At 38.0% G+C, this 24,715-nt stretch overlaps 2 protein-coding genes across 3 annotated transcripts; both read left to right on the top strand.

Annotated features, from left to right (window-relative positions):
* The first annotated feature begins 9,167 nt into the window (after positions 1–9,167).
* LOC109043201 (uncharacterized) lies at positions 9,168–14,628 on the top strand. Of its 2 annotated transcripts, none has more exons than XM_019060334.2 (5): positions 9,168–9,476; positions 11,028–11,259; positions 11,688–11,789; positions 13,171–13,305; positions 14,180–14,628. In XM_019060334.2, the coding sequence occupies exons 2-5, from the start codon at positions 11,109–11,111 to the stop codon at positions 14,269–14,271; spliced, it is 480 nt and encodes a 159-aa protein (XP_018915879.2). In that variant the 5' UTR covers positions 9,168–9,476; positions 11,028–11,108; the 3' UTR covers positions 14,272–14,628. The 2 variants fall into 2 exon arrangements, with proteins under 2 accessions (XP_018915879.2, XP_018915878.2); XM_019060333.2 differs by having other exon boundaries at positions 11,023–11,259.
* A 1,359-nt stretch (positions 14,629–15,987) lies between these two features.
* LOC109043045 (uncharacterized) lies at positions 15,988–21,036 on the top strand. Its single transcript, XM_019060077.2, has 3 exons — positions 15,988–17,065; positions 19,052–19,222; positions 19,873–21,036. The coding sequence occupies exons 1-3, from the start codon at positions 16,855–16,857 to the stop codon at positions 19,986–19,988; spliced, it is 498 nt and encodes a 165-aa protein (XP_018915622.2). The 5' UTR covers positions 15,988–16,854; the 3' UTR covers positions 19,989–21,036.
* The last annotated feature ends 3,679 nt before the right edge of the window (positions 21,037–24,715 follow it).

The raw sequence follows: 24,715 nt of genomic DNA, 5'->3' as shown, positions 1-24,715 counted from the left end.
ATGTTAGATTTTTTGGAGCTGGCACACGTTTTTTTTAACATAATCTCAAATTGCTGATTAATCGTAAACAAACAATCGATTAGACGATTAATCGGATAATTGTAAATAGATTACTGTAATCGATTATTATGCGCTCGACTAATTATTATGAATCGATAATCGGAACATGCCTAGTTTATATTGTATCAGGTTTTCCGTCAAAAAATGCCACCTGGTACCGAGTTTTAAAAAAATCGAGCGAACAGGAGTCGCAGATCGTACGATAAACGCTACCAGTCAATTCGCCTAAGTTGGTGCGCCTTCAATTTCGTCTGATACCGTGCAATACTTCCGAGGTGGAATAGTTGCTCAGAGCGCCTTCAAGCGTATCGCCTCGACTTGATGGCAGAAGATCACGACTGCCGCCGACATTACACCCCAGAACATGTGGATTTACACATTTTTTCATCATCGACGGAGAAATGAAATACATACATACCACAATTTGCAACTTTTACACTGCCTATTTTGAACGGGTAGAAGAACGCGAACACATAAAATCTGCCGTAGGTAATTTTTCCGAGTTATGACAAAAAGCATTATTTGAATGTGCTGCTAGCGAGCTGATAATAACAATGACTGTTGAATTTGAATGTTTCATTTCAGTCGAATGTCTAAACTTTATGCTTAAATTAAACAGGAGAATAAGAAGTGGTAGTTAGGAATCCTCGAACGAACAAAAACAGACCCGAAATGTTATAACTCTGGACGTAAATGGGCCCGAAGAGGTACTAAAGAAGGCACCGTAACGTAGTAAGTGACAATCACTGTTATGATCAGCTCGATAGCAGCACATTCAAATGGATTACATTTTGCAATAAGAAACCACTATTTTTGGCCCATTTTAGAAACAACATGCCATTGGTTTCCCTACGCAGATCAGATATGTGCTTTGATGGAAGAGCCAGAGATAGTGGTTCCTTATTGCAAAATGTAATCCAAATAATGTATTTTGTCACATCTCAGAAAAATTACGGCAGATTTTAAAGTTTTTATGTTCTTTTACTCATTCAAAATAGGCAGTGGAAAAGTTGCAACGTCGCAAATCGAGGTAAAGATGTTTTTTTATCTCGCCGTCGGTAATGAGAAAATGTGTAACTGCGCACGCGTTGGAGTGTAATATCAGCGGCAATCGTGATCTTCCGCCATCAAGTCAAGTCGATACTCTTGAAGGCGCTCTGAGCAACTATACCACCTCGGAAGTATTGCACAGTATCAGACGGAATTGAAGGCGCACTAACGTATGTAAATTCACTGGCATCCGTAGAGTCCTATGGATCGTGCGATATGCGACTCTTGTTGGAAATGAAATAAAAATAAATACATGAATAATTTAAAAAAAAAAGAATACAAACAAAACAAACAGATTCATTTCATAACGGTTGAAGAGCGAGCCGATATCGAGGTTTAAGTTAGCTGAGAGTACATCGCTTTGAAACTGAACTTAAAAAGGATATATACCTCTTTTTCAAAGTCGGATAATTTCGAAGGCACCAAGATAGCATTCTCGGCCACATCCGCCATCTCCGACTTTTGAATTTTAAAATTTTGAATGAAAATTCGACCTCTACGTGAAAAACATCCATTGCCCAAATCTCACAAAAATGAATCGAACAGGTGCCAAGATAGCATCTTAGACCACATTCACTATCTTGAATTTTTGAATTATGAAAATTTTAGTTAAAATTCAGGTTATCCGTCAAAAAATACCACGTGGTTCTGAGTTTCAAAAAAATTGATCGAACAAGAGTCGCATATCGTACGAAAAACACTACCAGTCAAGTTGCCTACGTTAGTGCGCCTTCAATTTCGTCTGATACTGTGCAATACTTCCGAGGTGATATAGTTGCTCAGAGCGCCTTCAAGAGTTTCGCCTCGACTTGATGGCAGAAGATCACGATTGCCGCCGTCAATACACTTCAGGACGTTTCTTAAAACTCGGTACAAGGTGGCATTTTTCGACGGAAACCTTGAATTCCAACTCAAATTTTAATAATTTAAAAATCCAATATACTGGATGCGGCCTAAAATGCTATCTCGGATCCTGTTTGATTCATTTTCGTGAGACATGGTGGCAGTGGATGTTTGTCACTTTTAGGTTGAATTTTCCGTAAGTTTTGAATTTCAAAACTCAAAGATGGCGGAAGTGGCTCAGATTGATTCGTAGAAAGCAAGGTACGCCAATTAGATGCAGGAAATAACTATTTATTTATTTATCCAAATGCATTTCGGCCCATAAGGCCATCCTCAGTGGTACACATAGGATTATAAACTACAAGCAAGTACATGCTAATGAGGACATGCAGATGATAATCAAAATTACAGGTACTAACTACGTTATGCATACAGGTGACAATTAAATAAATAAAGAATTATAGGTTAAGTGAAGCTAAGAAAGCCAACTTTCAGCATTGATCACTAATGAAGCAACAAGCATCAATAATAGGAGTGGCGGCAAGATTCAAATCTACTTGGGCATTCAATAAGTTACTGTTGTTATAAACTATGCTTTCCTGATTTCAAAGGATTCTAGGACTTTTAGTTTTTTCTTATTGTTAGATTTATGCAAAATATCCATGTTGCTTTCGATGTTGTGAATTTTATGCTTATTAGTAATTAAGTGTTGGTAGACATTAGAATCCTGATTCTTACAGTGTTCCAAGTAGCGTTGTTGAAAGTTCCGTTCCGTTTTACCAATATATATTGCATTACAATCACTGCATTTAATTTGATAGACACCTGGTTGGTTGAATTCATCGGGGGGAACGTTATTATTTTTGTTGATGTTATACAATTTATTATTTAGATTGGATGATGTTTTAAATGCAGGGGTAAAGCCATGTCTCTTAAATATATTTGCTATTTTATTGCTAAATTTATTATGATAGGTGAGAGGTACAAAGAGCCTCCCAAAAAGTGGCCCCTTTTTTGAAACTCGGGGATTTCATTCGTATGCGGCTTAAATGAAACCTTACGATGAGACAAGCCTCCAGTAAAAATTTTAGCTTGAGTATACGTCTGGTTTCCAAGATACAGCGTTGCAAAGTTTGCATATTTAAGCTTTAAAAATTCGCATATTTTCAAATATCTTACTTTAAAAAACAACTCCATCAGATATAATCTGTTATTTTGTGACATTTTACCTACAGTCAGTCTTATCTTTAAATCTATATTCCTATTGATACGGTGATACTGCTGATTCTCTTGATAGAACGTTGCAAAGTTGACACCAAAGACCTATAAAAATTGCTCATTTTTGTAAGTTTCTGAATGAAGAAACGAACTTATTGATCACCAAAAGATCTGTGTATGGTGTTTAGATGTTACTTTATAATATGATAAGTCTTTTGTATAGGCCTTACCGCAAGCGTAAGTACAGATTTAATGATACAGCGTTGCTAAGTTTATACATTTGAGCTTTAAAAATGTTTATATTTCTAAGTCCCGCGTTTAAAAAGCTACTTTCGTGGATCTTCTTTAGAATTTGAAGCATGAAATCTACCAAATGTGTCATTTGTAGCTCTATGTTTGTATTTAAATAGGGATACTTTAATTGGTGGTGATACAGCGTTGCCAAGCTAACAACTTTAAACTCTCAAAATTATTATTTATGCTAGTTAAAGAGGACGTCAATGGGTGTCAGGCCTTATATCAAGGAAAACTGTCGAGGGCTGATGTCAGTTCCAAGTGACGATTGGTATTCGCAAAAATACTATTGCTAAGTTTATTAATACTTATTTTCAAACAATTAATAATAAAATTATTTTAAAATAAAGATGCCTCCAATAATTGATACTTAATTTTGTTTTTTTTAACATTATTTTACTGTTTAATTTTTATTTGATTTTATTAATTTTTTCAATTTTTTCAATATTTTTAATTTTTTCAAGTTTTTTCAATATTTTTTATTTTTTCATTTTTTTTAAAAAAAAAAACAGTGGAGGTACTCTATTTTGCAAGGCATAATAAATGTATTCTCTAGATCAATATTTATTTATACTTAAAAAAACTCGGCAAATTCTTTATTCTATGTTTATTTTTTTCATTTTACTTAAAAAACGGTTAAATTGGCAACTATGGCGAGGCATAATTTGTTGGATTTTGAAAGCAATGCTGGTGCTGCGAGCATTTCATCGAGCATGGCAAAGTCTCTTGAATTTGATTTTGAAATTAGATAATTATTGGAAGTATCCTAATTTTAATGTTATTTTATGATTAAATGTTGAGATAAAAAAAGATAAATAGGCAACAGTGTCATTTTTTACACCAACTGTCACTTAGAACTAACAAGATTCCTTGTATTTCACTTTACAATATCAAAACATGTTTGATCGGAGTTGTCTCTCATAAGAAAACAAGAGAAAAGACATTTTCAGAGATTTAGGATGTAAACTGTGCAACGCTGTGTTACTTGAAATCATTGTAGCCTTTTATCAATGCAACTATGCATCCAAAAGTATCACTAGGGGTTAATTTTATCCCTCAAAACGCAGTTTGATATTCACTAAAATTGGTTTTTAAACAAGAAACTTAAAAATATGAGCATTTTTAAAGCTCAGAAAGGTAAACTTGCAACGTTGCACTACCAAAACAGGGGTCATGCATGAGCTAAAACTTTTGATGGAGGCTTTTTTTATCATTATGCCTCATTTACGCTTTGTTTTAGATTGTAAAGTTCACTCTGATGTTGGTTTTAGGAAGATAATATTTGAAACTATGAAGATTTTTAAAGCTTAAATATGCAAACTTTGCAACGCTGTATCTCCGAAACCAGACGTATACTCAAGCTAAAATTTTTACTGGAGTCTTAGGTCATCATAAGGTTTCGTTTAGGCCACATTTGAATGAAATCCCCGAGTTTCAGAAAAGGGGCCAAAAAAGGCCCTTTTTTTGGGAGGCTCTTTATCATTTTGGGAATTTTTAGTAGAACTGTCGGGGGAGTTAAATTTTTGTTTTATATGCTTATTAATGATCCTATTAACGACATACAGTGGGAAGTTATTAGCGGTAGCAATGTAGCGGATATTATTCAATTCAGCCTGATAATTTTCATTTGACATTGGTATATGGACAGCTCTGTATGCTAGCGAATGGTAGGCTGCGTGTTTATGGGTCAGTGGGTGGTTGGAATCGGGTGGAATTTGGTACATCGAAAGCAACATGGATATTTTGCATAAATCTAACAATAAGAAAAAACTAAAAGTCCTAGAATCCTTTGAAATCAGGAAAGCAGTTTATAACAACAGTAACTTATTGAATGCCCAAGTAGATTTGAATCTTGCCGCCACTCCTATTATTGATGCTTGTTGCTTCATTAGTGATCAATGCTGAAAGTTGGCTTTCTTAGCTTCACTTAACCTATAATTCTTTATTTATTTAATTGTCACCTGTATGCATAACGTAGTTAGTACCTGTAATTTTGATTATCATCTGCATGTCCTCATTAGCATGTACTTGCTTGTAGTTTATAATCCTATGTGTACCACTGAGGATGGCCTTATGGGCCGAAATGCATTTGGATAAATAAATAAATAGTTATTTCCTGCATCTAATTGGCGTACCTTGCTTTCTACGAATCAGTTTAATAGATGCAATATGCGATCCTTCAAAACCTGGCTCAGATTGCTATCTTGGCACCCTCAAAATTATCAAAAATTGGTAGGTACCTGTCTTAAAAAGGAATCGTCATCAAAAAACTCGGAAAACAATTGAACTTTTGAATGACTGTCAAAACGTAAAAATATTTCATTCTCTATGAAATATTTTAATGAAACGTCACTATGAGCTGTAAATTCTTAATACTTTCAAAAATCGCAACACATTTTTGGCTTGAAGTCTTCAATTTTAGTCTGAAGTGATCGTTGCAATTTTGAAATTGTCGCTTACTTTCTTACTCCCGGCGTTTAAGTCTCCAGAGATGTACATAATGACACTAATTCTACCACACGCACAGGTGGGCATGCGTGAATCTATGCGAGTAACAAAGCTACCTGGACAAGTTGCATTGGTAATATAAATGAGTAACTTCGCAGGTCGGCGGGCTGATTATTGAAATCGATAGACAAAGCGATAGACAAAGAAGACTTAGGGAAAATAGAGCGATCCCATTGGTTGAAGTGGGTGATTGTTGTAGACCAAAGGAGAAAATTATGAACTGACTATACGATCCCTCGTGAATTGCCGTTGATTAGTCTATTACTCACTTCATTTGTCCATTATAACCACCCGCTGAACCACCCAAAAATGATAACGGAAATCGAAAAGGCCAGCTTGCATGAAGGCTTTTTCAATTGTAATCTTCCGGCGCATTTCTAAGGCGCAATGATACACCTATTTGAACTCTCCAGAATGTGTGAGGTATCACGCCGCAATTGAAGGCGTTTTCAAAACAGCCAAGTTCCGATATCCGGATTAACGTTTTGCATAGTTCATGTTCTTTTGTTATTTTCCGTGCCAATTGTTTATTTTTAATCCTCGTAGAAAAACCACACATTTGTAAATACAATTCTAGCTGGAGCGCACTTCAGCTATGCATTTTCAATTGCAAAAATTTCAGAGGAAATCGACAAGCCCAGCGTGCATGAAGGCTATCTCCACTTAAATCTTCCGTCGCATTTCTAAGGCGCAATGATACAACTATTTGAACTCTCCGGAATGCGTGAGGTATCACGCCGCATTTGAAGGCGTTTTCAAAACAGCCAAGTTCCGATACCCAGACTATCGTTTTGCATAGTTCATGTTCTTTTGTTTCCATTTCTAACGACTGTTTCATTAAAATCCTTCTATAACAAACCACCCATTTGCTAAATACAATTGTAGCTGAAGCACACTTCAGCTATGTATTCACCACTGCAAAAATTTTAGAGGAAATCGACAAGCCCAGCGTCCATGGAGGCTATCTCCATTTAAATCTTCCGTGACATTCTTACGGCGCAATGATACAACTATTTGAACTCTCCGGAATGCGTGAGGTATGAGGTATAAAATGAATCGATCCCATTGGTTGAAACGGGTGACTGCTATAGACTAAGGAGGAAACTGATGGACTAACTATAAGGTCCCACGTAAGTTTCGGTTCGTTGCTTGTCTTTTTTGTCCTCTTGTTTATCATAATCCTCCTATAAAAACTACCCATTTCCTATATACAATTCTAGCTGTAGCGCACTTCAGCTATGCATTCACCACTGCAAAAATGTGAAAGGAAATCGACAAGCCCAGCGTGCGTGAAGTCTTATTCAATGATTTAACACGTTAAAATTGCAAATGAATTTAGTTCAAATACTTCCTTTTATATGCATTTCAACTAGGGGATACGCCCTCAACAATCAAGCTACATTCGAGGGTCATCTGGTAAGGTATCCTGTTAATTTTCTCTCAAACCATTGATTGGAGTGATGCAAAAATAAGTTTTCTTTTTTAAAACCTTCGCTCTACTCAAAATTCCTGGTGCTGCGGGACCTCAGCAACATGAATATGGGTCAAATTCTACGTGGATCCCAAGCCCCCCCCCTTTTGAAAAATGGGCTGATTTTTAGGAGTTATTTGTTCCAATCGTATATTTACATCAAATACATTTTTTGGTGGTTATTTAATTAAAATGCTTCGTTCACCCTTATCCGATGTGAATTAAGTTGCCATGATTCTAACTTGGGGGCGCACTAAAGGGGAACACGCAAGTTTAGAGGGTATATGTCTGCCCAAAATTTGACCCATATTCATGTTGCTGAGGTCCAGTAGCACCAGGAATTTTCTGTGGATCAAAGGTAAAAAAAAAAAGTTTTTTTCGAAACACCTTACCTACAATACATAAAAATGACAAATTATACCGTTGAACTCAGTGCACTCTAAGCTTTAGTTTAATCTTTTAAATCTGACCAAAGTGAAGGAATCACTGCAGAGACTTTAAAACAGCGCAGAAAAATCAGCGTGCCAACAAACAGGAGTTGTTTGCCGCAATAAGACATTGTTATTTAAAAATTTGCTCATGCTGAACCATACGAATAAGGATCGCAGAGACGGTAAAATGCAGGCACCACTTCAGAGACTTTAACGCAAGGGAAGAAAAGTAGGCGCAACGAAAAACGCGAGTCGCCTTGACTTAAGGAGATAATATTAATAAAAAAATAAAAAAAATTCAGCTCAAATCCATTATCAAATTCGGAAACCTCAAGAAGTAAAAATTATTCGTCGAGCTTTTTTGGTCGAAAATGCGACTTGATGCGTTTTTGTCAACTCGAGCCACTGAGTATCAACTTGTTTATCGACGGCTAAGGAACAATACCACGTATCTGCCAACGGACCAATTTGCAGGACGAAGAAAGCAATACGCCTCTTTTATAATTTTGAGGTCAGATTTGCAATTTTTTTATACAATACAGCGTCATTACAGCGCTCTCATACGGAATTGGAAAAAGCTAAAGACATCAGCGTACGCTTTTGATACTGCAAAGTCGCTGACTCATTTTTCCCGAAATATCAGTTCGGTAGCATAGTTCCTCAGCTCTCGTAACGGATCATTTCAGTGCTCCCATTTCCCGGAACTTTTGAGATTTTCCTGAATTTTTCCCGTAACTTTTGAAATTCCCAAAATGTTCCGGATCTTTCGATTTTTCCGGACCTTTTGAAAAAATCTTGAAAGAATCCCGGAACTTTTAACGGTCACGGAGTGCGAGAAATTGGAAAAAGAAAGTTCCGAATCCCGGACCTTTTGACGGACATGGAATGGGACCACTAGATCCTTTCAGTGCTCCCATTTCCTGGAACTTTTGAGATCTTCCTGAATTTTTCCCGGAACTTATGAAGGTCCCAAAATGTTCCGGATCTTTTGCATTTTCCGGAACTTTTGAAAAAATCTTAAAAAAATCCCGGAACTTTTGACGGTCATGGAGTGCGAGAAATTGAAACAAAAAAGTTCCAGATCCTAGAACTCTTGACGGACATGGAGTGGGTCCACCGGATCCTTTCTGCTCAGTTATGTTAAATTTTTCCATTTCCTTGCCGGTCCTTTTTCTTATTCCGGCACGATTCCCGTGGTTCGACTAGTGTTTGTTTTCCCGGCGCGGCCTGGCAACCGTGGCTCGATGGAGGGAAACGGTGTCGAATCCGCGTTCTCGCTTTTCATGCAGCGTAATCGTCAGTTACGTTCGCGGCGGTCGCAGCGCTCGCATCCGGATCAAAATCGCTGGGCCCGGCGCGCGCCGCCCAAGTTCCGTTTTTTTCGCGCCCGAATCCGAAGGCCCGCGTCTACTTTTCCCGGTGCCCCAACGAACCGCCACCCCCCCCCCCCCCCAACAGACTCGCCGCGCGCTACGGCGACTACGTTCCGGTTTCCCCGACCGAGCGCCCGGGTCTCATTCATCCCCGGATCCCCCGGGTCCTAAATCGGAACGGAGACTGAAACTCCGTAGTAGACTCTGCAAGCTACTCACTGATCGCCGGTAAGAATCGAGAGATATGTTTTTTTTTTTTCTTCCTGTTGGTTTATTGCCTTGCACTCCGGTAGGAACCAACGCAACATCCACGTACAAGGCCGTGCTGAGGAAAAACACCGTATGAGCCTTCAGACGTTGCCAAATTTCCTTCGATAAGAACCGAAATTACTGGGAAATTTATGAATATTTTTTTCTAAAAATTTCAGATATTTTGTGCGCAATTTAATCTTAAATATCGGAAAATTTCAAGGAAAAATGTATATGAATGTCATCTAAAATACATATTTTATCGAGAGAAATTTGGCAACTCTCGAATGTTCATACGGCTTTCCTCCTCAGTACGGCAGTAAGGGAAAACGCCGTAAGAGCCTTCAGGAGCTGCCAAATTTCCCCTAATGAAACAGTAATTTTTGAGGAGTGTTATGAAAATTCGCTTCCTTGAATTTTTCACAAAGTTTAAATCAAATTGCGAGTGAAATTCTCTGCAAAATTGGAAAAAAACCATCCAGCAGTTTCCTTCAAAATTCTTACGTTATAGGCAGAAATTTTGCAACGCCTGAAGGCTCTTACGGCGTTTTTCCGTCGCAGTGTAGCATGTAGCACGGCAGTATGTTTTCTGTTCATTTGCCCTAAATATCTGAAGAAATAGACACATCTATGCTCCAGGCTCTCCACATCTTCAGGAGTTTGGCCAAGTGAAATCCGTTTCTGCAGAGACACGGAATAATAATTTGTAAAAAATTTGTTGCCACTCAAATTGCTACAGAGAAATGTGCTGCATAGAAGAAATGCTACATAGAAATGTGTGTGTACTCGTCGTTTCCTGGAGGAAAGAACTTCATTACATTTCAACGTTAGCTTCTTTTTCACAATTATTAATATATTCGGAACATTATTGGGAACATTATATACAACATATATTATTGGGAACATTATTTTCAAACTTTTCATTTTTTTGCATGGATTATCGTCAAATATTAGCAAATTTTTGAACAGAAATTGCGCTGTCATTTTCGGGTGAACAAATAGAAAATTTGTGAGTAAATTTCGCAACCCTCGAATGAAGATAAGTTCTTTCGTCCAGAAAACAACGTGCTGGGATTCGAACCCAGGACCTATTCCGCCGTGCTAAGGAAGCATGCCATATCCAAATCGGTCATCGCCGGCCAAATTCTTTCGATAAAACACGCATTTTCTGAGGCATATGTGAATTTTTTTCCTCAAATTTTTCAGTGCATTCTTTCCTCATATAAAGTACCTGAATATTTCAAGGATCAATTTTCATACACATTTTAGCCACTTTCGCGACCCTCTCTGGCGTTCTGCTATACCTAACCACCAAAGACCCCTATCCTCCCAAACCTCCTCCAGGAGTTGGTGCTTCCTCATTTCTTGTAAAACCCCCAGTCGCCATTTTTTTATTGGGTAGTTCTCTTCGTATCCTCCCAGGAGAACCCAATCATGCATCCTCTTGGCAGCCTTTCTTCTGCCATTCTGTTCCAGTTATTCTTTCCATGTCCTGAATAACGCATTGTATGTGCTTTTTTTGCAGTGTAGTGTTTATGATTGCGCCAGTCATGTGAAGCTGTTCTATAAGGGTGCAGCTCCTTGAGGTGTCTGTCAAGATGAATCTGTGAAATGACCGTAAGATCCTTATCAATTACATTCACCTGTCTCATTGTTTTCGTGGCGATAAACACTGGAACCACGGCCTCTAACCTCGGCGTTGAGCATAAGGTGACAGAAGAAGATGCCAAAGCAGCTGCAAGGACCTTGACACCTGAACTGAGTAAGTGGAATCAAAGACTGCTATAATTTTCAGATTACAACCAGATCAAATTCTGTGAAATTTTACCATTTTACTTCCACACTTTCAGCCTTAGCAGCGATGACCCTTAAAAAGCGCTTTTCAAAAACTCGAAAAAAACTGCTAAGGAATAATAATTATGTTTTTCGCAGATCCTGTCTGATCAATTTTACTTTTTAAAATAAATATTGCAGGATTTTATTCAAACGTAATATTATTAATGTTTCATGAATATTTTAACGATTTTAAAACGAGGTCTAGAGATGCTTTCCGATGCACAGAAAAAATTTCCCTATTCTTCACTATTTTATTTGGATGGTCCCAATCTATCGTTTGAAACGAAGAAAAGAATCCTAAACAAAAAGCTAATATTTTCAACAATGCGTCTGTTATTTCTGTTTTCTTTTCAGTGGTCGGGATCGGTTGCAAAAACTGCTCCAGCAGCGATCTCGCTTACTGCGCCTCACCGGACGCCATCAGTGATCACTGTTGTTGTGATCGGAAATTCCATGGTTAGAACCTAGTATCTCACTTCCTCAAAAAATAAAACTACTACATGCTTTCATTGTCAAATTTTTGGAAACGGTTATCATTTTTTCGGTTTTAGTAAATTAGGTATGAAAAAAACCAATAAGTAGATTTCACAATGGGTCATTAGACAAGATCTCAACTAAAGAGAAAAGTAATTTTCTTCCAAAAATCTTACGTAGAGAACAATTCACAGGACGGACGTATGAGCGGGTCTATTGGCTTTTTGTGGGGGTGGAGGGAGCAGAGGGTGTCTCATTTGGGGGGTTTGGGGGCACAAATGGAGCACAACCCACCATGGGGGATGTGTAGGACTTTAGCTCAAAAGGAGGGGTTGGGAGACCTCCCTAGCTCCAAAGGGGATTCGAGAGGTCTTCTCGGGAAAATTTGAAAAAATTAAGTCGTTTCGGGAGCAGTTTCGAGCTGCTGTTACCCAAAATTGATCGCAATATCAAAGAAGGAAGATATGCTTCGTTCTTACTTAGCAAAATCCTTCAAATGCCTTTGGAGGGGCTGTCACGTGTGTCGGCTGTACTTCAACACACAGCACTAAGGATAGAATAGCGTTGAAGTGGGAGAGCAAGGAATAGTCTTGACTTTGCGGGAAAAATTGTGAAATATATTTGGAATCGTTACATAAGTATTACAATTTCCCTCAGGAGCCCTAAAAGGAAGGATGTCTATCACCGAGGTAAATTCCCTTTCCAGGGCCCGGAGAAGCTGCATGCAGCCCTCTAAAAGACGTTATCACTCCATCCTCCTAATTGCCGCAGCGTGATTAAAACACATATAAAGAAAGATGCGGTCAACTGATCACGCCTACGAGTAAGTGAAGCTTGGTCGTGGCTCAAATTTTGGATTCCTAGAGTGAGCGCGAAAACGGGGGAGTAAGGGAGATGAAAGATCTGTAAGAAAAATGCGTTAGCGCTACACGTGACAGGTGCCAAGTAGGTTTCTGAGGGGGGACGGTTTTTGAAGGAGAGAATTTTTCTAGAAAAAAACCGTCTAATAACAGATTTTCTTGAACTCTCGTAATTTTTTTTTTTTAATTCAAAGAGAATTTTTGTCATCGACAAAGAATTAAATTTCAATTCTTTAAATTAAAATTTTTTGATTTGCGTTGAGAAATATTTTTCTCACTCCGAAAAAAAATCCCTTCAAAAAGTTTAAAAATAATCTTTTACCTCGGAAATTTTTTTTTCAAATGAAAAAAAAATTATTTTAATTTAAGACATTGCATTTTAAGCATTTCTTGGAGCATAAGGTTGAATTGGTTATCAAGGTTTTGAAACGATAGAATAGATGTTTACAACAGGCTTGTTTTTTTTTTCGTACTCACGAAAATATTTCTCAACTCTTTTTCAGAGGTGTTTCCGTACGTTCCGCATACATGTTATGTACGGCCTCATTCAAGGCCGCTGTGCCGAACAGTTGTGGCCCACTGCGGTGATTTTGCTCGTCTCGTTTTGTGTTGCTGCCACAGGGTCTTGGCCGATAAATGTGAGTCAATTCTATCACTTCCTTTGCCCTATTCAACTATTGACGCAGTCTGATCACCAAAATAAACTGACTATATCCCCGAATACAAGTCTATAAACAGTAGAAAAACGAGGGGGAAAACGGGAATCAAGGCTTAAATACACAATCAATAAAAACCAAGACGTTTCGACTCAAAATTGAGTCATTTTCAGTCGGAAAAACAATACAAAATTTTAAAAAACCGATCAAACCTGAGCTCCACGTGGTGGCGGCCGGGACCTGAGTCAGTTTTGAGTCGAAACGTCTCGATTTTTATTAATTGTGTATTTTAGCCTTGTTTCCCGTTTTTGTCCCCTGTTTTTCTATACTGTTACCATTGTCTCGGGCTGCTCTTAAAAATGTGTATCCATGTCTACAAAGGGGTCAACTAAATTTTACTTATTACATAAATAACCATATCTTACTATAAAATGTCACGCATAACGCATCATGTCTGGGGCGCGAAGCGCTTCGGAGGAGGGGGGGATTCAACCGCGCAGCGCAGTCTCTTAGTTTTTTACTAACAATGAGTCACTTGGCATTACCATTTTTAATTTAATGCACCTTAATTCTCGTGATTCTTTCCACGCTCGAAGCTTTCTCTTAACAGCCTTTATCAATCATTTTATTATGTTGGAATCTGATAGTAGTAGTAAAGAAAATTGTATAGGCTCGAAAGCACCCGATGGCTCAAAGGCACCTATGAAGAAATTGTGTAAAATGTGAATAGTAAGAATCAAATTAAAAGCGGGATTGCAATGTTTAAGTTTCTCCTTCAATCTGAGCCGATCCCTTTATAATTTTATTTATTTACTGGATAAGTAAATATTTAATTTGATTCTTCTTTATCTTTCAGGGAAAAATATCGCGAACGCATCAGAGATGCGATTTTCAGGGCTCATTACATTTGGCTGCGTGATCATTTCTCTTCTTGTACCACTACTTTGAGAGACTCGCAGAAATATAAATCCAGATAGAAATTCAGGACAGAAATAAGCATTTCAATATTAAAAGCCTTGAAAATTGAACGTGTAACGACAAACAATGAGCTCATTGACTCAACGTATGAACGCTCACTGTATTTCAAATAATCACAATTCATTGTCCTACGTGCAAAAAACGAAGGCATAATTTATGTGATTTACTTCCAAACAATCGTCGCGTGTTGCACATGCACGATTGCACGCTTGCACTTGTTACATTTTTTGTTACTTAGATTCGTTAGAGTGTAATATAATTCATTTCCGTAGAGTTTACAAAGCACTGTGATATTTAAGTAAGCAATAAATGGATTTCATTATTTGAGCTTGTCCATAGAATATTCCAACTCATTTTTGAAAACTTAATGGAGCAGAAAGCTATACTATTTGCTGGCAGGCAATCAAACATGACGCATAAAGTAAAAAATGAATTATGTGAAACTGACTTACAGACATTTGTGCGTTTATCATCTTGCAATTTCCGTGAAATAACTTTTGTTATAAGAGGAAGAGGTGCGTCTAAGAGTTTAACCACTCGACTGTAGAAGTGTGCTCCATAAATTTAAGGGGAAAAACAATTCTATAAAGTATTTTTCCAAAAAAAACCCCTAACTGGTGGCTCACCTTCCAGATTTTTTGGTTTAATTATTGTTGTTGCTAAATTTTGGCGACAACTTCAGACGAAAATTATAAGCCCATGATTCTATAACCTGATTTGAGCGCAAGAAACCTCCCACTAACTTAGTATAGCTTACTGATCCGAGTTCAAAACGTGCACTAAACGGAGGCACCCTAATCTGCCGTGCTGCGTAAAGACGCCGTATAAGCACTCAAATGTTGCCAAATTTCTTCTTTGAAAATATTTATTTTTGAAGGAAGTTTCGAATATTTTTCTACTAAATTTTCAAACTTTTCGGATCAAATTTCGAATGAAATCCTGTGACAAATCGGAGGGGAAATATTCGCAAGTTTCCTGAAAATTCCTGATTTATCGAAGGAATTTTGGCAACGCCTGATGTGTCATACGGCGTTCTTACTCAGTACGGCAGTAATAATGCCTGAGGCTCTCAAAGTAAGAAGCAGCGCGCGGCGCGTTTTCACGCGCTGCTCGCTGGCTTCGATCGCCCGACACGACCGTTTCTCCGGTTTTTTTTTTGCTATCAAAACTGCCGGTTTGGATTTAGAGAGAGTGGTCACTGGTCAGTACTCCAATGGTGGAAGTGTCACGAGCTATTGTTTCTTTCCCGTTAGGCTTTTGGCATGGCCTGCGAATTGAGGATCCATCTCCGAACCACGAAACGGCAGTGTTGCCTCGCCCACCAAGTCTCCGCTGATAACTCGTCGCCCCTTTGGCGGAAAGGCCTACCTCAATTTCTACGTGAGCCCTGTTTCACATATTAATCCGAGCTCTCTGGGAGTCTTATGGAGATCGAGATACGCCCTTACGACACAAAAGCGAATCGAATCTAACACAAGGAAGGCACATGGTCGGATCTAGGATTTTAGAGACATAGTCGCAGGTGTGAGTACACCTTAGGTGCACCTCTTTTGCGAAAGGGGGAGGGTGTTAATGGACCGTTAGACAAGGTACGAAGTTAAAAATTCTGATACATGATTCTTAACCAAAATTTAATCTGCCAAGAAAATCCTGCCCAGGGAAAATTCTCAAAAGAAAAAGCCTTTCGTAAGTGAGTGAGTTTTATGCCGTTAAATTTGATATGTTGCAGGTTGCTTTAGATTAATTTGTACATCAATTTCTTTTAAAAAATAGAGGAAAAATATTCACAAGCTTCCCTGAAAATGTGTAATGTTTCAAAGGTAACGCCTGAATTTATACCCCGGCACGGCATTTTAGCGGATGCATGCTTATTTCTCAGTAATAGCACATCCATGCAACGTCCACATGTCAAACTACAGCAATCTCAGCAAATTCCGTAACACCCTGTACCCTACGATATCAAGTAACTAAGAAGAAGCCGTGGGTTTCTACGTGACCTATGGGTTCGCCTCTCGTGATCATTGAAGCTACGCAGATGCACATGCACTTTTTTCATATTTCACATTCTTAAGGGCATTCTGGACCCCCCAGACTAAATGGACTGGATCAGACCAATGGAAAATTTGCAGGTGTCTAAAATTTGTAAAGTCAACGTTTGGATAAAACTACAAAGAGAACTGAATGTCTAGGATATTCTTGGTTTTTAAATTGAGCCATTATTCGAGGGATTATGACGAAATAACCGAATCTGTTAAAATACATGTGTTTCCAAGAGAAATGTCGGCAGATGACGTCACTAGACGATACATTTCCTCACTTTTGAATCTATTTCTATACACAGTTTACCATAACAGGAAAAAATTATGATACCTCAAACTGAGCTCATTATAAACACTCTCAAATGAAGCAATGAAAAATTTCGTACAAATTCTCCATTGTTATCTTCGCTCCGGAATCGCAACATAAGTCCGGGAACTTTTAGAGCACCCTATGTAGAAAGTCCGAAATTTTTCGGACGTACAGCTCGTACTATATTGGCGGAGCTACTGGAAGATGAGGCCAGACCGGACTCGAACGCTCGGGGCGGTTGGATGGGACGGCCAAATGGGCCACGCGAGTCGGCGGGGAGCCCGAGTTTCGGCCATTCGGCCACGACAGTCAGCCAATGTCCTCCGCTCGGCCGCCACGCGCTTCGCGTCCTTCGAGATGGACCGCTTTCCACTCTTCTGCGTCTTTTTGACAGTTTCCGTTGTCGTAACCGCAGGTAAGTGAAACTTCCATTTTCCTCCTCCATGACCGCCCAAAATATCACCGAAATCAGAGACAAGAGCAAACGCCACTCCAGCCACAGTTCCTCCGTAACTTAAGTGATTCCGTGCTAATATTAAGATTTTTCCTGATAGGCTCTAGGTGAATTTTTTTCTATCGATATTCTTATTTTTTTTAATTGCCAAACTATTCATTCTTTCTTCAAAAGCGCTATAAAACGTGGCTAATATTATACGGGAAAGATATTAAACGGAGTGCCACGATGCCCTGGAAGGCTGGCGGAAGACAGGGTTCAATGGCGGTTAGGTGTTGCACGGCGTCAGAGAGCGCTGTGAAAGCAGCTTTTACGTATGTAAAGACAGTAAATGGATCAATAGACAGGGTAAGGATGAAAGCTTTGCAATGAGTGTTTGTCAATGTGACGCTCGGTCAAAATTTAACTCATGTATTCGGGCCGACTTGCTCTTTGCTGCACTGTTTTAAAAAAATTAAATAAAATAAACTGTTGTTTCCTAGACGAAAGGACAGAACTCCACATCATGGTCGCGGAATCAACGCGGGTTTTTTTTTTTTTTTTTTTTTTTTTTTTTTTTTTTTTTTTTTTTTTTGTGAGGGAATGACCAAAGTAATACCTGTCCAAAATTGTAAATTTTTACGCGTAATCAGAAGAAAAATCAGTGGAATTTCTATTTAAAATTCCCATCTTTTGTCCAGTAAAAGTATCATTCACGAGGGAAATTTTTTGCAGCATTAAAATTTACTTACACTACTTCTTTCAAGGAATGACAAAATGTGATTTTTTTTAGTCTATGTTTAGTGTCTTAGTCTATGCGAAAGCTGCTCCCATTCGCCAAGGAAATCAAAGTACACTGTAATCTATGGAGTTATTGGACCGAAATTGGACTAATTTCCGTACATTTTAGCAATTGAGCTTTAGCGTGAGCGATGAACGGGTTTTTATGAGTAAACACGTCCTACGGTGCTTAAATTCTTCCTCTGCGCAGTAATCCATTGATGGTCGCATTTTTTCATGCATTCACAATATCTAAAAATCGGCCAAAAACTTACTTCAAGGTAAAATATAAATATAGACAGAACAATTACCTTTTTAGCTTGAACAACTCGTCACTGTCTCTCTGCTCTTTTTCTTCATTTATCCGGTCATTATTTTTATTTTTAAGAGGGCCTTTAATATTCGGGAATAATTTTTAGAAACAATGGCACTAAGTTGAAAATTTTGGCATTAATATATTGGTATGACATAGACCTTCAATATACTAACATTCCATTCAAACATTCAACATCAATCTCCAACGTTTCTGAAAGGAAGTTTTCATAGTGCGGCGAGTTTTACTACGAGGATCTGAAATGACAGTGTGCCTTCAATTCTTCATTTATACTTCAAAAGCATCTCCTAGGCATGAATAGTTGCTCTGCAAATCGTGCTCAGCACATCGCGGTATCAAAACAAAAGCAAGAAAAGATACATTCTACGTTATGGAACTATTTGTGCGATATCTCAATGATATAAACGATAAATTAGAAGCGCTCTGCCATTTCGAATTCTCGCAGTAAAGCTCGCCGTTAGCACCGCGGGTGAGGCGGTGAGTGTCCGGATGGTCAAAACGCCTTCAAATCCATGCGTATGCAATATGGACATCCATAGCGTTCGAATAGTTGCATCCAGTAGTTAACATGTTTGGATCGTGTACTTCGTATTCGACACTAACAATGGCGCTTTGTTTGCGTGTTTCTCTTACACCGTAACTTAATTTCAGCGTTGCCTATTGTGCCGATGAAGTAAACCATTTTCAAATTCACACTAAGATTACAGCCTGAAATATATTGGTGAAGTGTAAGACGGTTTCCTCTCGAACTTTTTTAATTGGATGATGTTTTTTGAGTGAAGCATTCGTTTTAGCACTGCTTTACTGTTTGAGGTTCTTACAATTTCTTATCATCTTTTTCACGCCTTTTTCAGTGGTAACGGAGTCTGAAGAAGACAGTGAAGAGGCAGAGAGCCACTCTTCGTATGAAGTCGAGGACATTTTAAGTGGGCGTGGAAAGCATTGCCCCTTGTGCGACTCCTCCGTTTACAGCTACTGTAGTGACAAGCTCCTTCATGATGCGTGCTGTTGCTTGAGCCCATATGGTGAGTTACAATGAGTTCACGAAGAAGAGACTTCGAATCTATACCATGTTGGCACACCAACATGACGGTAACTTCGGTTTAGGTATAACTGAGGTTTTTGGCGGTCATTCTGGCGCTTGGACCACATTTTGCAATGAGGAATCACTATTTCTGGCTCATTTTAGAAACAACACATATAGCATTGGTTTCCTTATGCAGGTAAGTGCTTTTATGAAAGAGCCAGTGACGCCCCTTATACTTAGATGTTCCTTATTGCAAAATTTAACCTAAGTATGAAACCAAACACTACGATTACCTGAACTGGAAGCTTTGTGCCCACATATAGCCGTTGGCAGAAACATTAGCTACACCTGAACCATTTGCAATTCAACTCATTCTTTAGGGCACACTAGAGAAAGAGAGTTTTCGACCGTTTTGAAGTCTCTTTTTCACTCAACTCGACATGCACCACTCTATTTTTACTACAAAGTTTTTCCTCTGATGAATCACATTAACTTAAAAATTGAGGTCTCGCCCCTTGATTCTTATGCTCTTCTTTATTCGTTATGTGCTGTTCCAAAAATAGTAAGAAGTCAGACCGTCGTCCCCCATTGTAGGTATATATAGGTATATTTAGTATTTAATGCTCATCAAAAATTACATGTTCACAGACACGGAACTTCCATATCAGTGCAAATTTGCTGACTGTGGATTTTTGCATGCAAATTCCTGCAATGAACATCACCTCATCACCTCCTGTTGCTGCAATCAAGCTGCCAGCACGTAGAACCACACTCTTTGAACAAAGATGCGATGACCATATACAATCGATCTGAATTCAGTTTGCGTGAGCATGAACAAAGATAATCTCAAAGAAGTTTGTAATGACGGAAAACAACATGACAAGTAAGTATTGTGCAGGGCATAAGGTAAAGGAGAGCTTCATTGGTTAAAGGGTAAATAGTGAGTTCCTCAGACTGAAAGTGCTAACCAAAAATTTTCGATAACCAATCATGAACTACGCACCTAGTTTTCTTTCCTTACCAATCCTCAAAATAGGTGTTGAAGTCGTAAAAAATGATGTAAGATCCTAATGTTTCTTGTAAGCGTGAGGAAGTGTCTGTATGACATTTTAATAAATTAAATGGATAGAGGGAAGTAAAATTAAATGTCTAAGACTACCTCTAAAAAAAAGTATAAGAGAGAGATAAGTCCTCTGGGCTTGAGATGTATATTTTAATTTAAGGTTCACCAAAGACTTCTTATCATAATGCTATTTCCTTTTCCTTACTTAGGTAAATCGTTCTCAGAAAAATAAGAATAGAATTTCTTGCTTTATTAATGATTTTAAATATCATGAAAGAGATGTATTTATTTCAACTTACCTGGTATTCTAATTTCTAACAAGATTCTTCGGTTTTCGGCTACTCATGATGTGAAAACAAAAGTTGAGCAATTAACCGATTTTACAAATAATTGCGCAATAATTGCACACTTTTTTATTTTATTGAAGCATGGCCTGAATCGTAATCATTGCATTTATTTGTAAATCGTAAATCGGCTAATATCTCAACTTTTGTTTTCTAATTTCTAACTTGATCCAGACAACGAAAAAATTCGATTTAGAACACCACATCCAAATCACCTAAATAACGATATATTGCACGAACATGATGCACGAACATTCTGATTCCAATCACAATAATTTCTCACATGGAGTTACTTTTGTACCGATACGCCTCATTTAGTGCTGATTTAGTTTTTATTTTCGTAGAATACTGATTTAATTTATTTGTACATTCAAGATATTATTATTTGTTTTAATTTATTAAAATGAGTTTTGTTTAATGTCTAGTTCCTTTTATTTTTACCGTTAAAGACATATAATTACGAACCAAATTATTCATCGAAAAAGTCATTCAGTATATTTAAGATCACAAACTCGTCGAGAATTCATCGAAAATTCGTTCAGATAACACATTAATAAGTTTTAGAATCAATGTAATCTGAAATTGTTGACAGAATTTTCTAAAATGAGGAATGATAATGATGAACTAGTTAATTCATGGAATACACAGTAAGTAAGGGAATAATCTGCTTTTAACAGAGCTGAAACTGAGCCACTGGCTCTCCCCCCCCCCTTGAAATTGTTTCTCTACTTTTCTGACTTTCAGGAAAATTTATGAAATTTTCGTATCTCTCTACATTTTCATGCATTTTCCGATGTTATCTATTTCACTGATTTTTCTAAGCCGGGTAGATTTGGTCAGGTTAGGTCGTCCTGATTTTTTCTAACACGTGATTTTAAAATGATTGCGTCTTGGTCGAATAAATTACAATTTTTTTAAGATAAGAATAGCACCTTCCCCATTTCATAAGCTTTCCTGATTTCTATTTCGTCTAGTTTTCTTGGTCGGTTTTCCTTCGAATTCCTTCATTTTACTGTTTAATCAGAATATTTTCGAATTTTTCCTACTTATACTTTAAGTCTCCAATGAAGAGAATGTACCTGAATTTGCCTTATAGCTGATAATTTTTCAAAATATTTGCGACTGTAAAATTCAAAACCTCACTATTTAAATACCTCTATGGAGATTTTCGCGGCTCATTGTAAAAATTCTTTCACTCATTGCATAATCACTTACTTGTAGGCGCTCATCAGCGGCACGCAAGCTGATGTATGTAATTCGTCATACTCGTCGATTCGAAGGCGTTTCTCAGCACGTTTAGACCCATCTCGCGAGGACTTGATATTTTCAGTTGAAAAAATTTCACCTTACAACATTTTACGTTGCTTGCCTCTTGCGTTATACTCTTTTAACAAACAAATAACACGTGTTAAGACTCTTCGAATTCTTTTTTAGATTTCAATGAACATACTCATCAACTTTTGGGTCAGAATGTTGATTTGTTTTCCGGTAAAACAATAAAACACGAGAATGAATCAGACAACGGCTGGTGTATAGTTAGGCTGATTTTGCTTAAATCTGTTGGTGCATCAGTAATAAATCGGGCAAAAACTGTGAGGATAGCTTCGTTTTTAACATTGGTCCAAACATAATTGTTAGTCTCAAAACCATGAGTTTCTATAAAGATTAATCTGCATCGCCCGTTCCTAAAATAAAAGAAATGATGGAGTAAATCAAGTGACTGACATGTGGCTGACGAGTCATCAATACTTCTAAATGAGATTAAAAGTTTAAATTAATCCTTATTTCAAGTAGTTTCGTTTACTTTCAAGTGATCGCAAGAGATTTTTTCAAGATTTGCTCCTCACACAAGTTTTACCTCCTCCCAAGAACGTTGATCCCCCTAATTTTAGGCTAAATATGCGTGAAAACTCCTAGAAGCTCACGAGGGAAGTGAAATTATTTAACAATTATTAATAAGAGAGAAGAAGATACAGAATTATATAAGTAATAATATTTAAGTGCTGTACTGGGTAAGAAAACAGCACTTAAATCTTTTTACTAATATTCTAAGGATAGTCATATCCTTGCCAGACAAGTCTGCGATATATTTCATATTTCGTCAGCTAGCAACCGATTTTATCATTATTAAACTATTATTCTAATAGACACAACCGTTTGACACTTCAAAATAATCCAACTATTTTCATAGAGCCCGATTTAACGAAGTTGAACATGGTTTGTCCTAATGTCACCGCACCAATCACCAAATGATCTGTTGGAGGCTTACTAATGTATGGCAGTTTCCAAAAAGGACCCAGGAGCATTGCAATATTGCTAAGATTGTGCAACTTCATCCTTACCAATAACGCATCGCAAACGAAATATAATGTACATGGACCGGTAGTTTCACCGTCGATATGTAATGAGTGCACCAGTTGTCCCATACGAAGCTCGTATATAATTGTAAGATGGATCACTTATGTTACACGGGAATTGTATCAATATCAAAGTTGACCTATAAGAAGCAGCGCCTTTGCGGATACAACGCCTCTGCAAGTACATTGCAGTGGATCTTTAACTTACAAAGTTGCATGATGGATCATGATGTGTCCAAGTATGACAGTCAATGGCGTGGCGTGCTTTGCGATACATCGATTGTTTTGCCATTTAAACCTATGGTAGAGAATCGATTATTAAGGCGTTCGCTGCGAACACCCTGTTTATCGATCCTTTTCTATAGGTTTAAATGGCATAACAATCGATACATCGCAAAGCACGCCACGCCACTGATGACAGTATGACACTGGGCATCAGTATTGAAATAAGCTACCAGAGAGTATCTAGCACCTTTACGAAGCACTCCTTGTGTCATTAAAATCTTTTCATCTCCTGACAGCTGATTTTCATCCGATAAATAGCTCATGTAACATTGCGAAGTAATCATTTGGCTACTAACTAGCACTGTTGCAACATCGAAGGGAACAGTGCTGGAAATCTTCAGGCTGACGAACTAGAGTCATAAGATGACTAATTACCTAACGTATGTTAAATAAGGACACAACAACAATCTGATGAGAGAGAAGTAGAAGAAGAAGAAGAAGAAGAAGAAGAAGAAGAAGAAGAAGAAGAAGAAGAAGAAGAGGAAGAAGAAAAAGAAGAAGAAGCAGGTAGAGGGGAGGAAGAAGGAGAACAAAAATAGGAAGAAAAAGCAGAAGTAGGAGAGGGGAAAGAATATGAACATGAAGAGTGCAAAGGGAAACAGACATAAAAAGGAAATGGGAAGAATATACAGAAACAAGGAAGGAACCGAAGATGATGAGAAAAAAGGACGGAACAGAAGATGACGAGGAAGAGGAAGGGGAAGGAATAATATCACATTTATTTGAATACGAAGGAAAAGAAGAAGAAAAGAGGAGGAATGGGAGGAGATAGGACAAGAGGGACAAGAGGAAAAGGATCGAAAATAAAGAAGAGGAGGAAGCATATGGAAGCGAAGAAAAAGAGGAAGAACAGGGAAGCGAAGAAGGGGAAGGATAATATGACAGAGAAGAAGAGGAGGAGGAAGAAAAAATGAAATAGGAATATTATTATTATTCTTTCGTCTCCGTATTTCAATTCGAAAGAACCGAGTCTATCATACTAAAAGTATGCAATATTTTCGTCTCACGGAGGAGATTTAAATTAACTTAAAAATTACCAGCCTGTTGAAAAGAAGAAAATCCTGCATCGTAGGTTAGCAAACAAAATCAGTGATGGTGACGTGAGAAAATACTTGTTCTAAAAGCTAACGCAGCAGCGCTGGGTGCATAGATACGCTCACGAAAGCCTCACGAGTTCAGGGTGTCACGCAGCGCCGAAGGCGGATGATTTTTGACCCACCTCCGCTTAGGTTAAGTGACAGTAATAAATCAAGGGTCAACGCGCTAATTCGAGATTTTTGCACACTCGTCCACGCTGCTGTGCCAAGCAACAACCACAAATATCCACGATGTTTCCATTTGGAGGTACGCTGTTTGTCCTTACCAGGACTGAGTGACTGGCTAACCACGACCGGAGCAGCATCAGCTCAATTGGACGAATTTATGCTAAAAGGAACTATGTC

This window comes from Bemisia tabaci, chromosome 1, assembly GCF_918797505.1.
Source record: "Bemisia tabaci chromosome 1, PGI_BMITA_v3".
NCBI lineage: Eukaryota > Metazoa > Arthropoda > Insecta > Hemiptera > Aleyrodidae > Bemisia > Bemisia tabaci.
This window is presented reverse-complemented; position numbering and strand designations above follow the sequence as displayed.

What these genes read in the sequence shown, in the direction of transcription:
- LOC109043201 (XM_019060334.2), top strand. Translation starts at nt 11,109, where the DNA reads ATGACCGTAAGATCCTTATCAATTACATTCACCTGTCTCATTGTTTTC. An exon ending in TTGTGATCGGAAATTCCATG is followed by an intron (nt 11,790 to 13,170) that starts GTTAGAACCTAG and finishes ACTCTTTTTCAG; the next exon opens with AGGTGTTTCCGTACGTTCCG. An exon ending in CAGGGTCTTGGCCGATAAAT is followed by an intron (nt 13,306 to 14,179) that starts GTGAGTCAATTC and finishes TTTATCTTTCAG; the next exon opens with GGAAAAATATCGCGAACGCA.
- LOC109043045 (XM_019060077.2), top strand. Translation starts at nt 16,855, where the DNA reads ATGAGGCCAGACCGGACTCGAACGCTCGGGGCGGTTGGATGGGACGGC. An exon ending in TTCCGTTGTCGTAACCGCAG is followed by an intron (nt 17,066 to 19,051) that starts GTAAGTGAAACT and finishes CGCCTTTTTCAG; the next exon opens with TGGTAACGGAGTCTGAAGAA. An exon ending in CTGTTGCTTGAGCCCATATG is followed by an intron (nt 19,223 to 19,872) that starts GTGAGTTACAAT and finishes ACATGTTCACAG; the next exon opens with ACACGGAACTTCCATATCAG.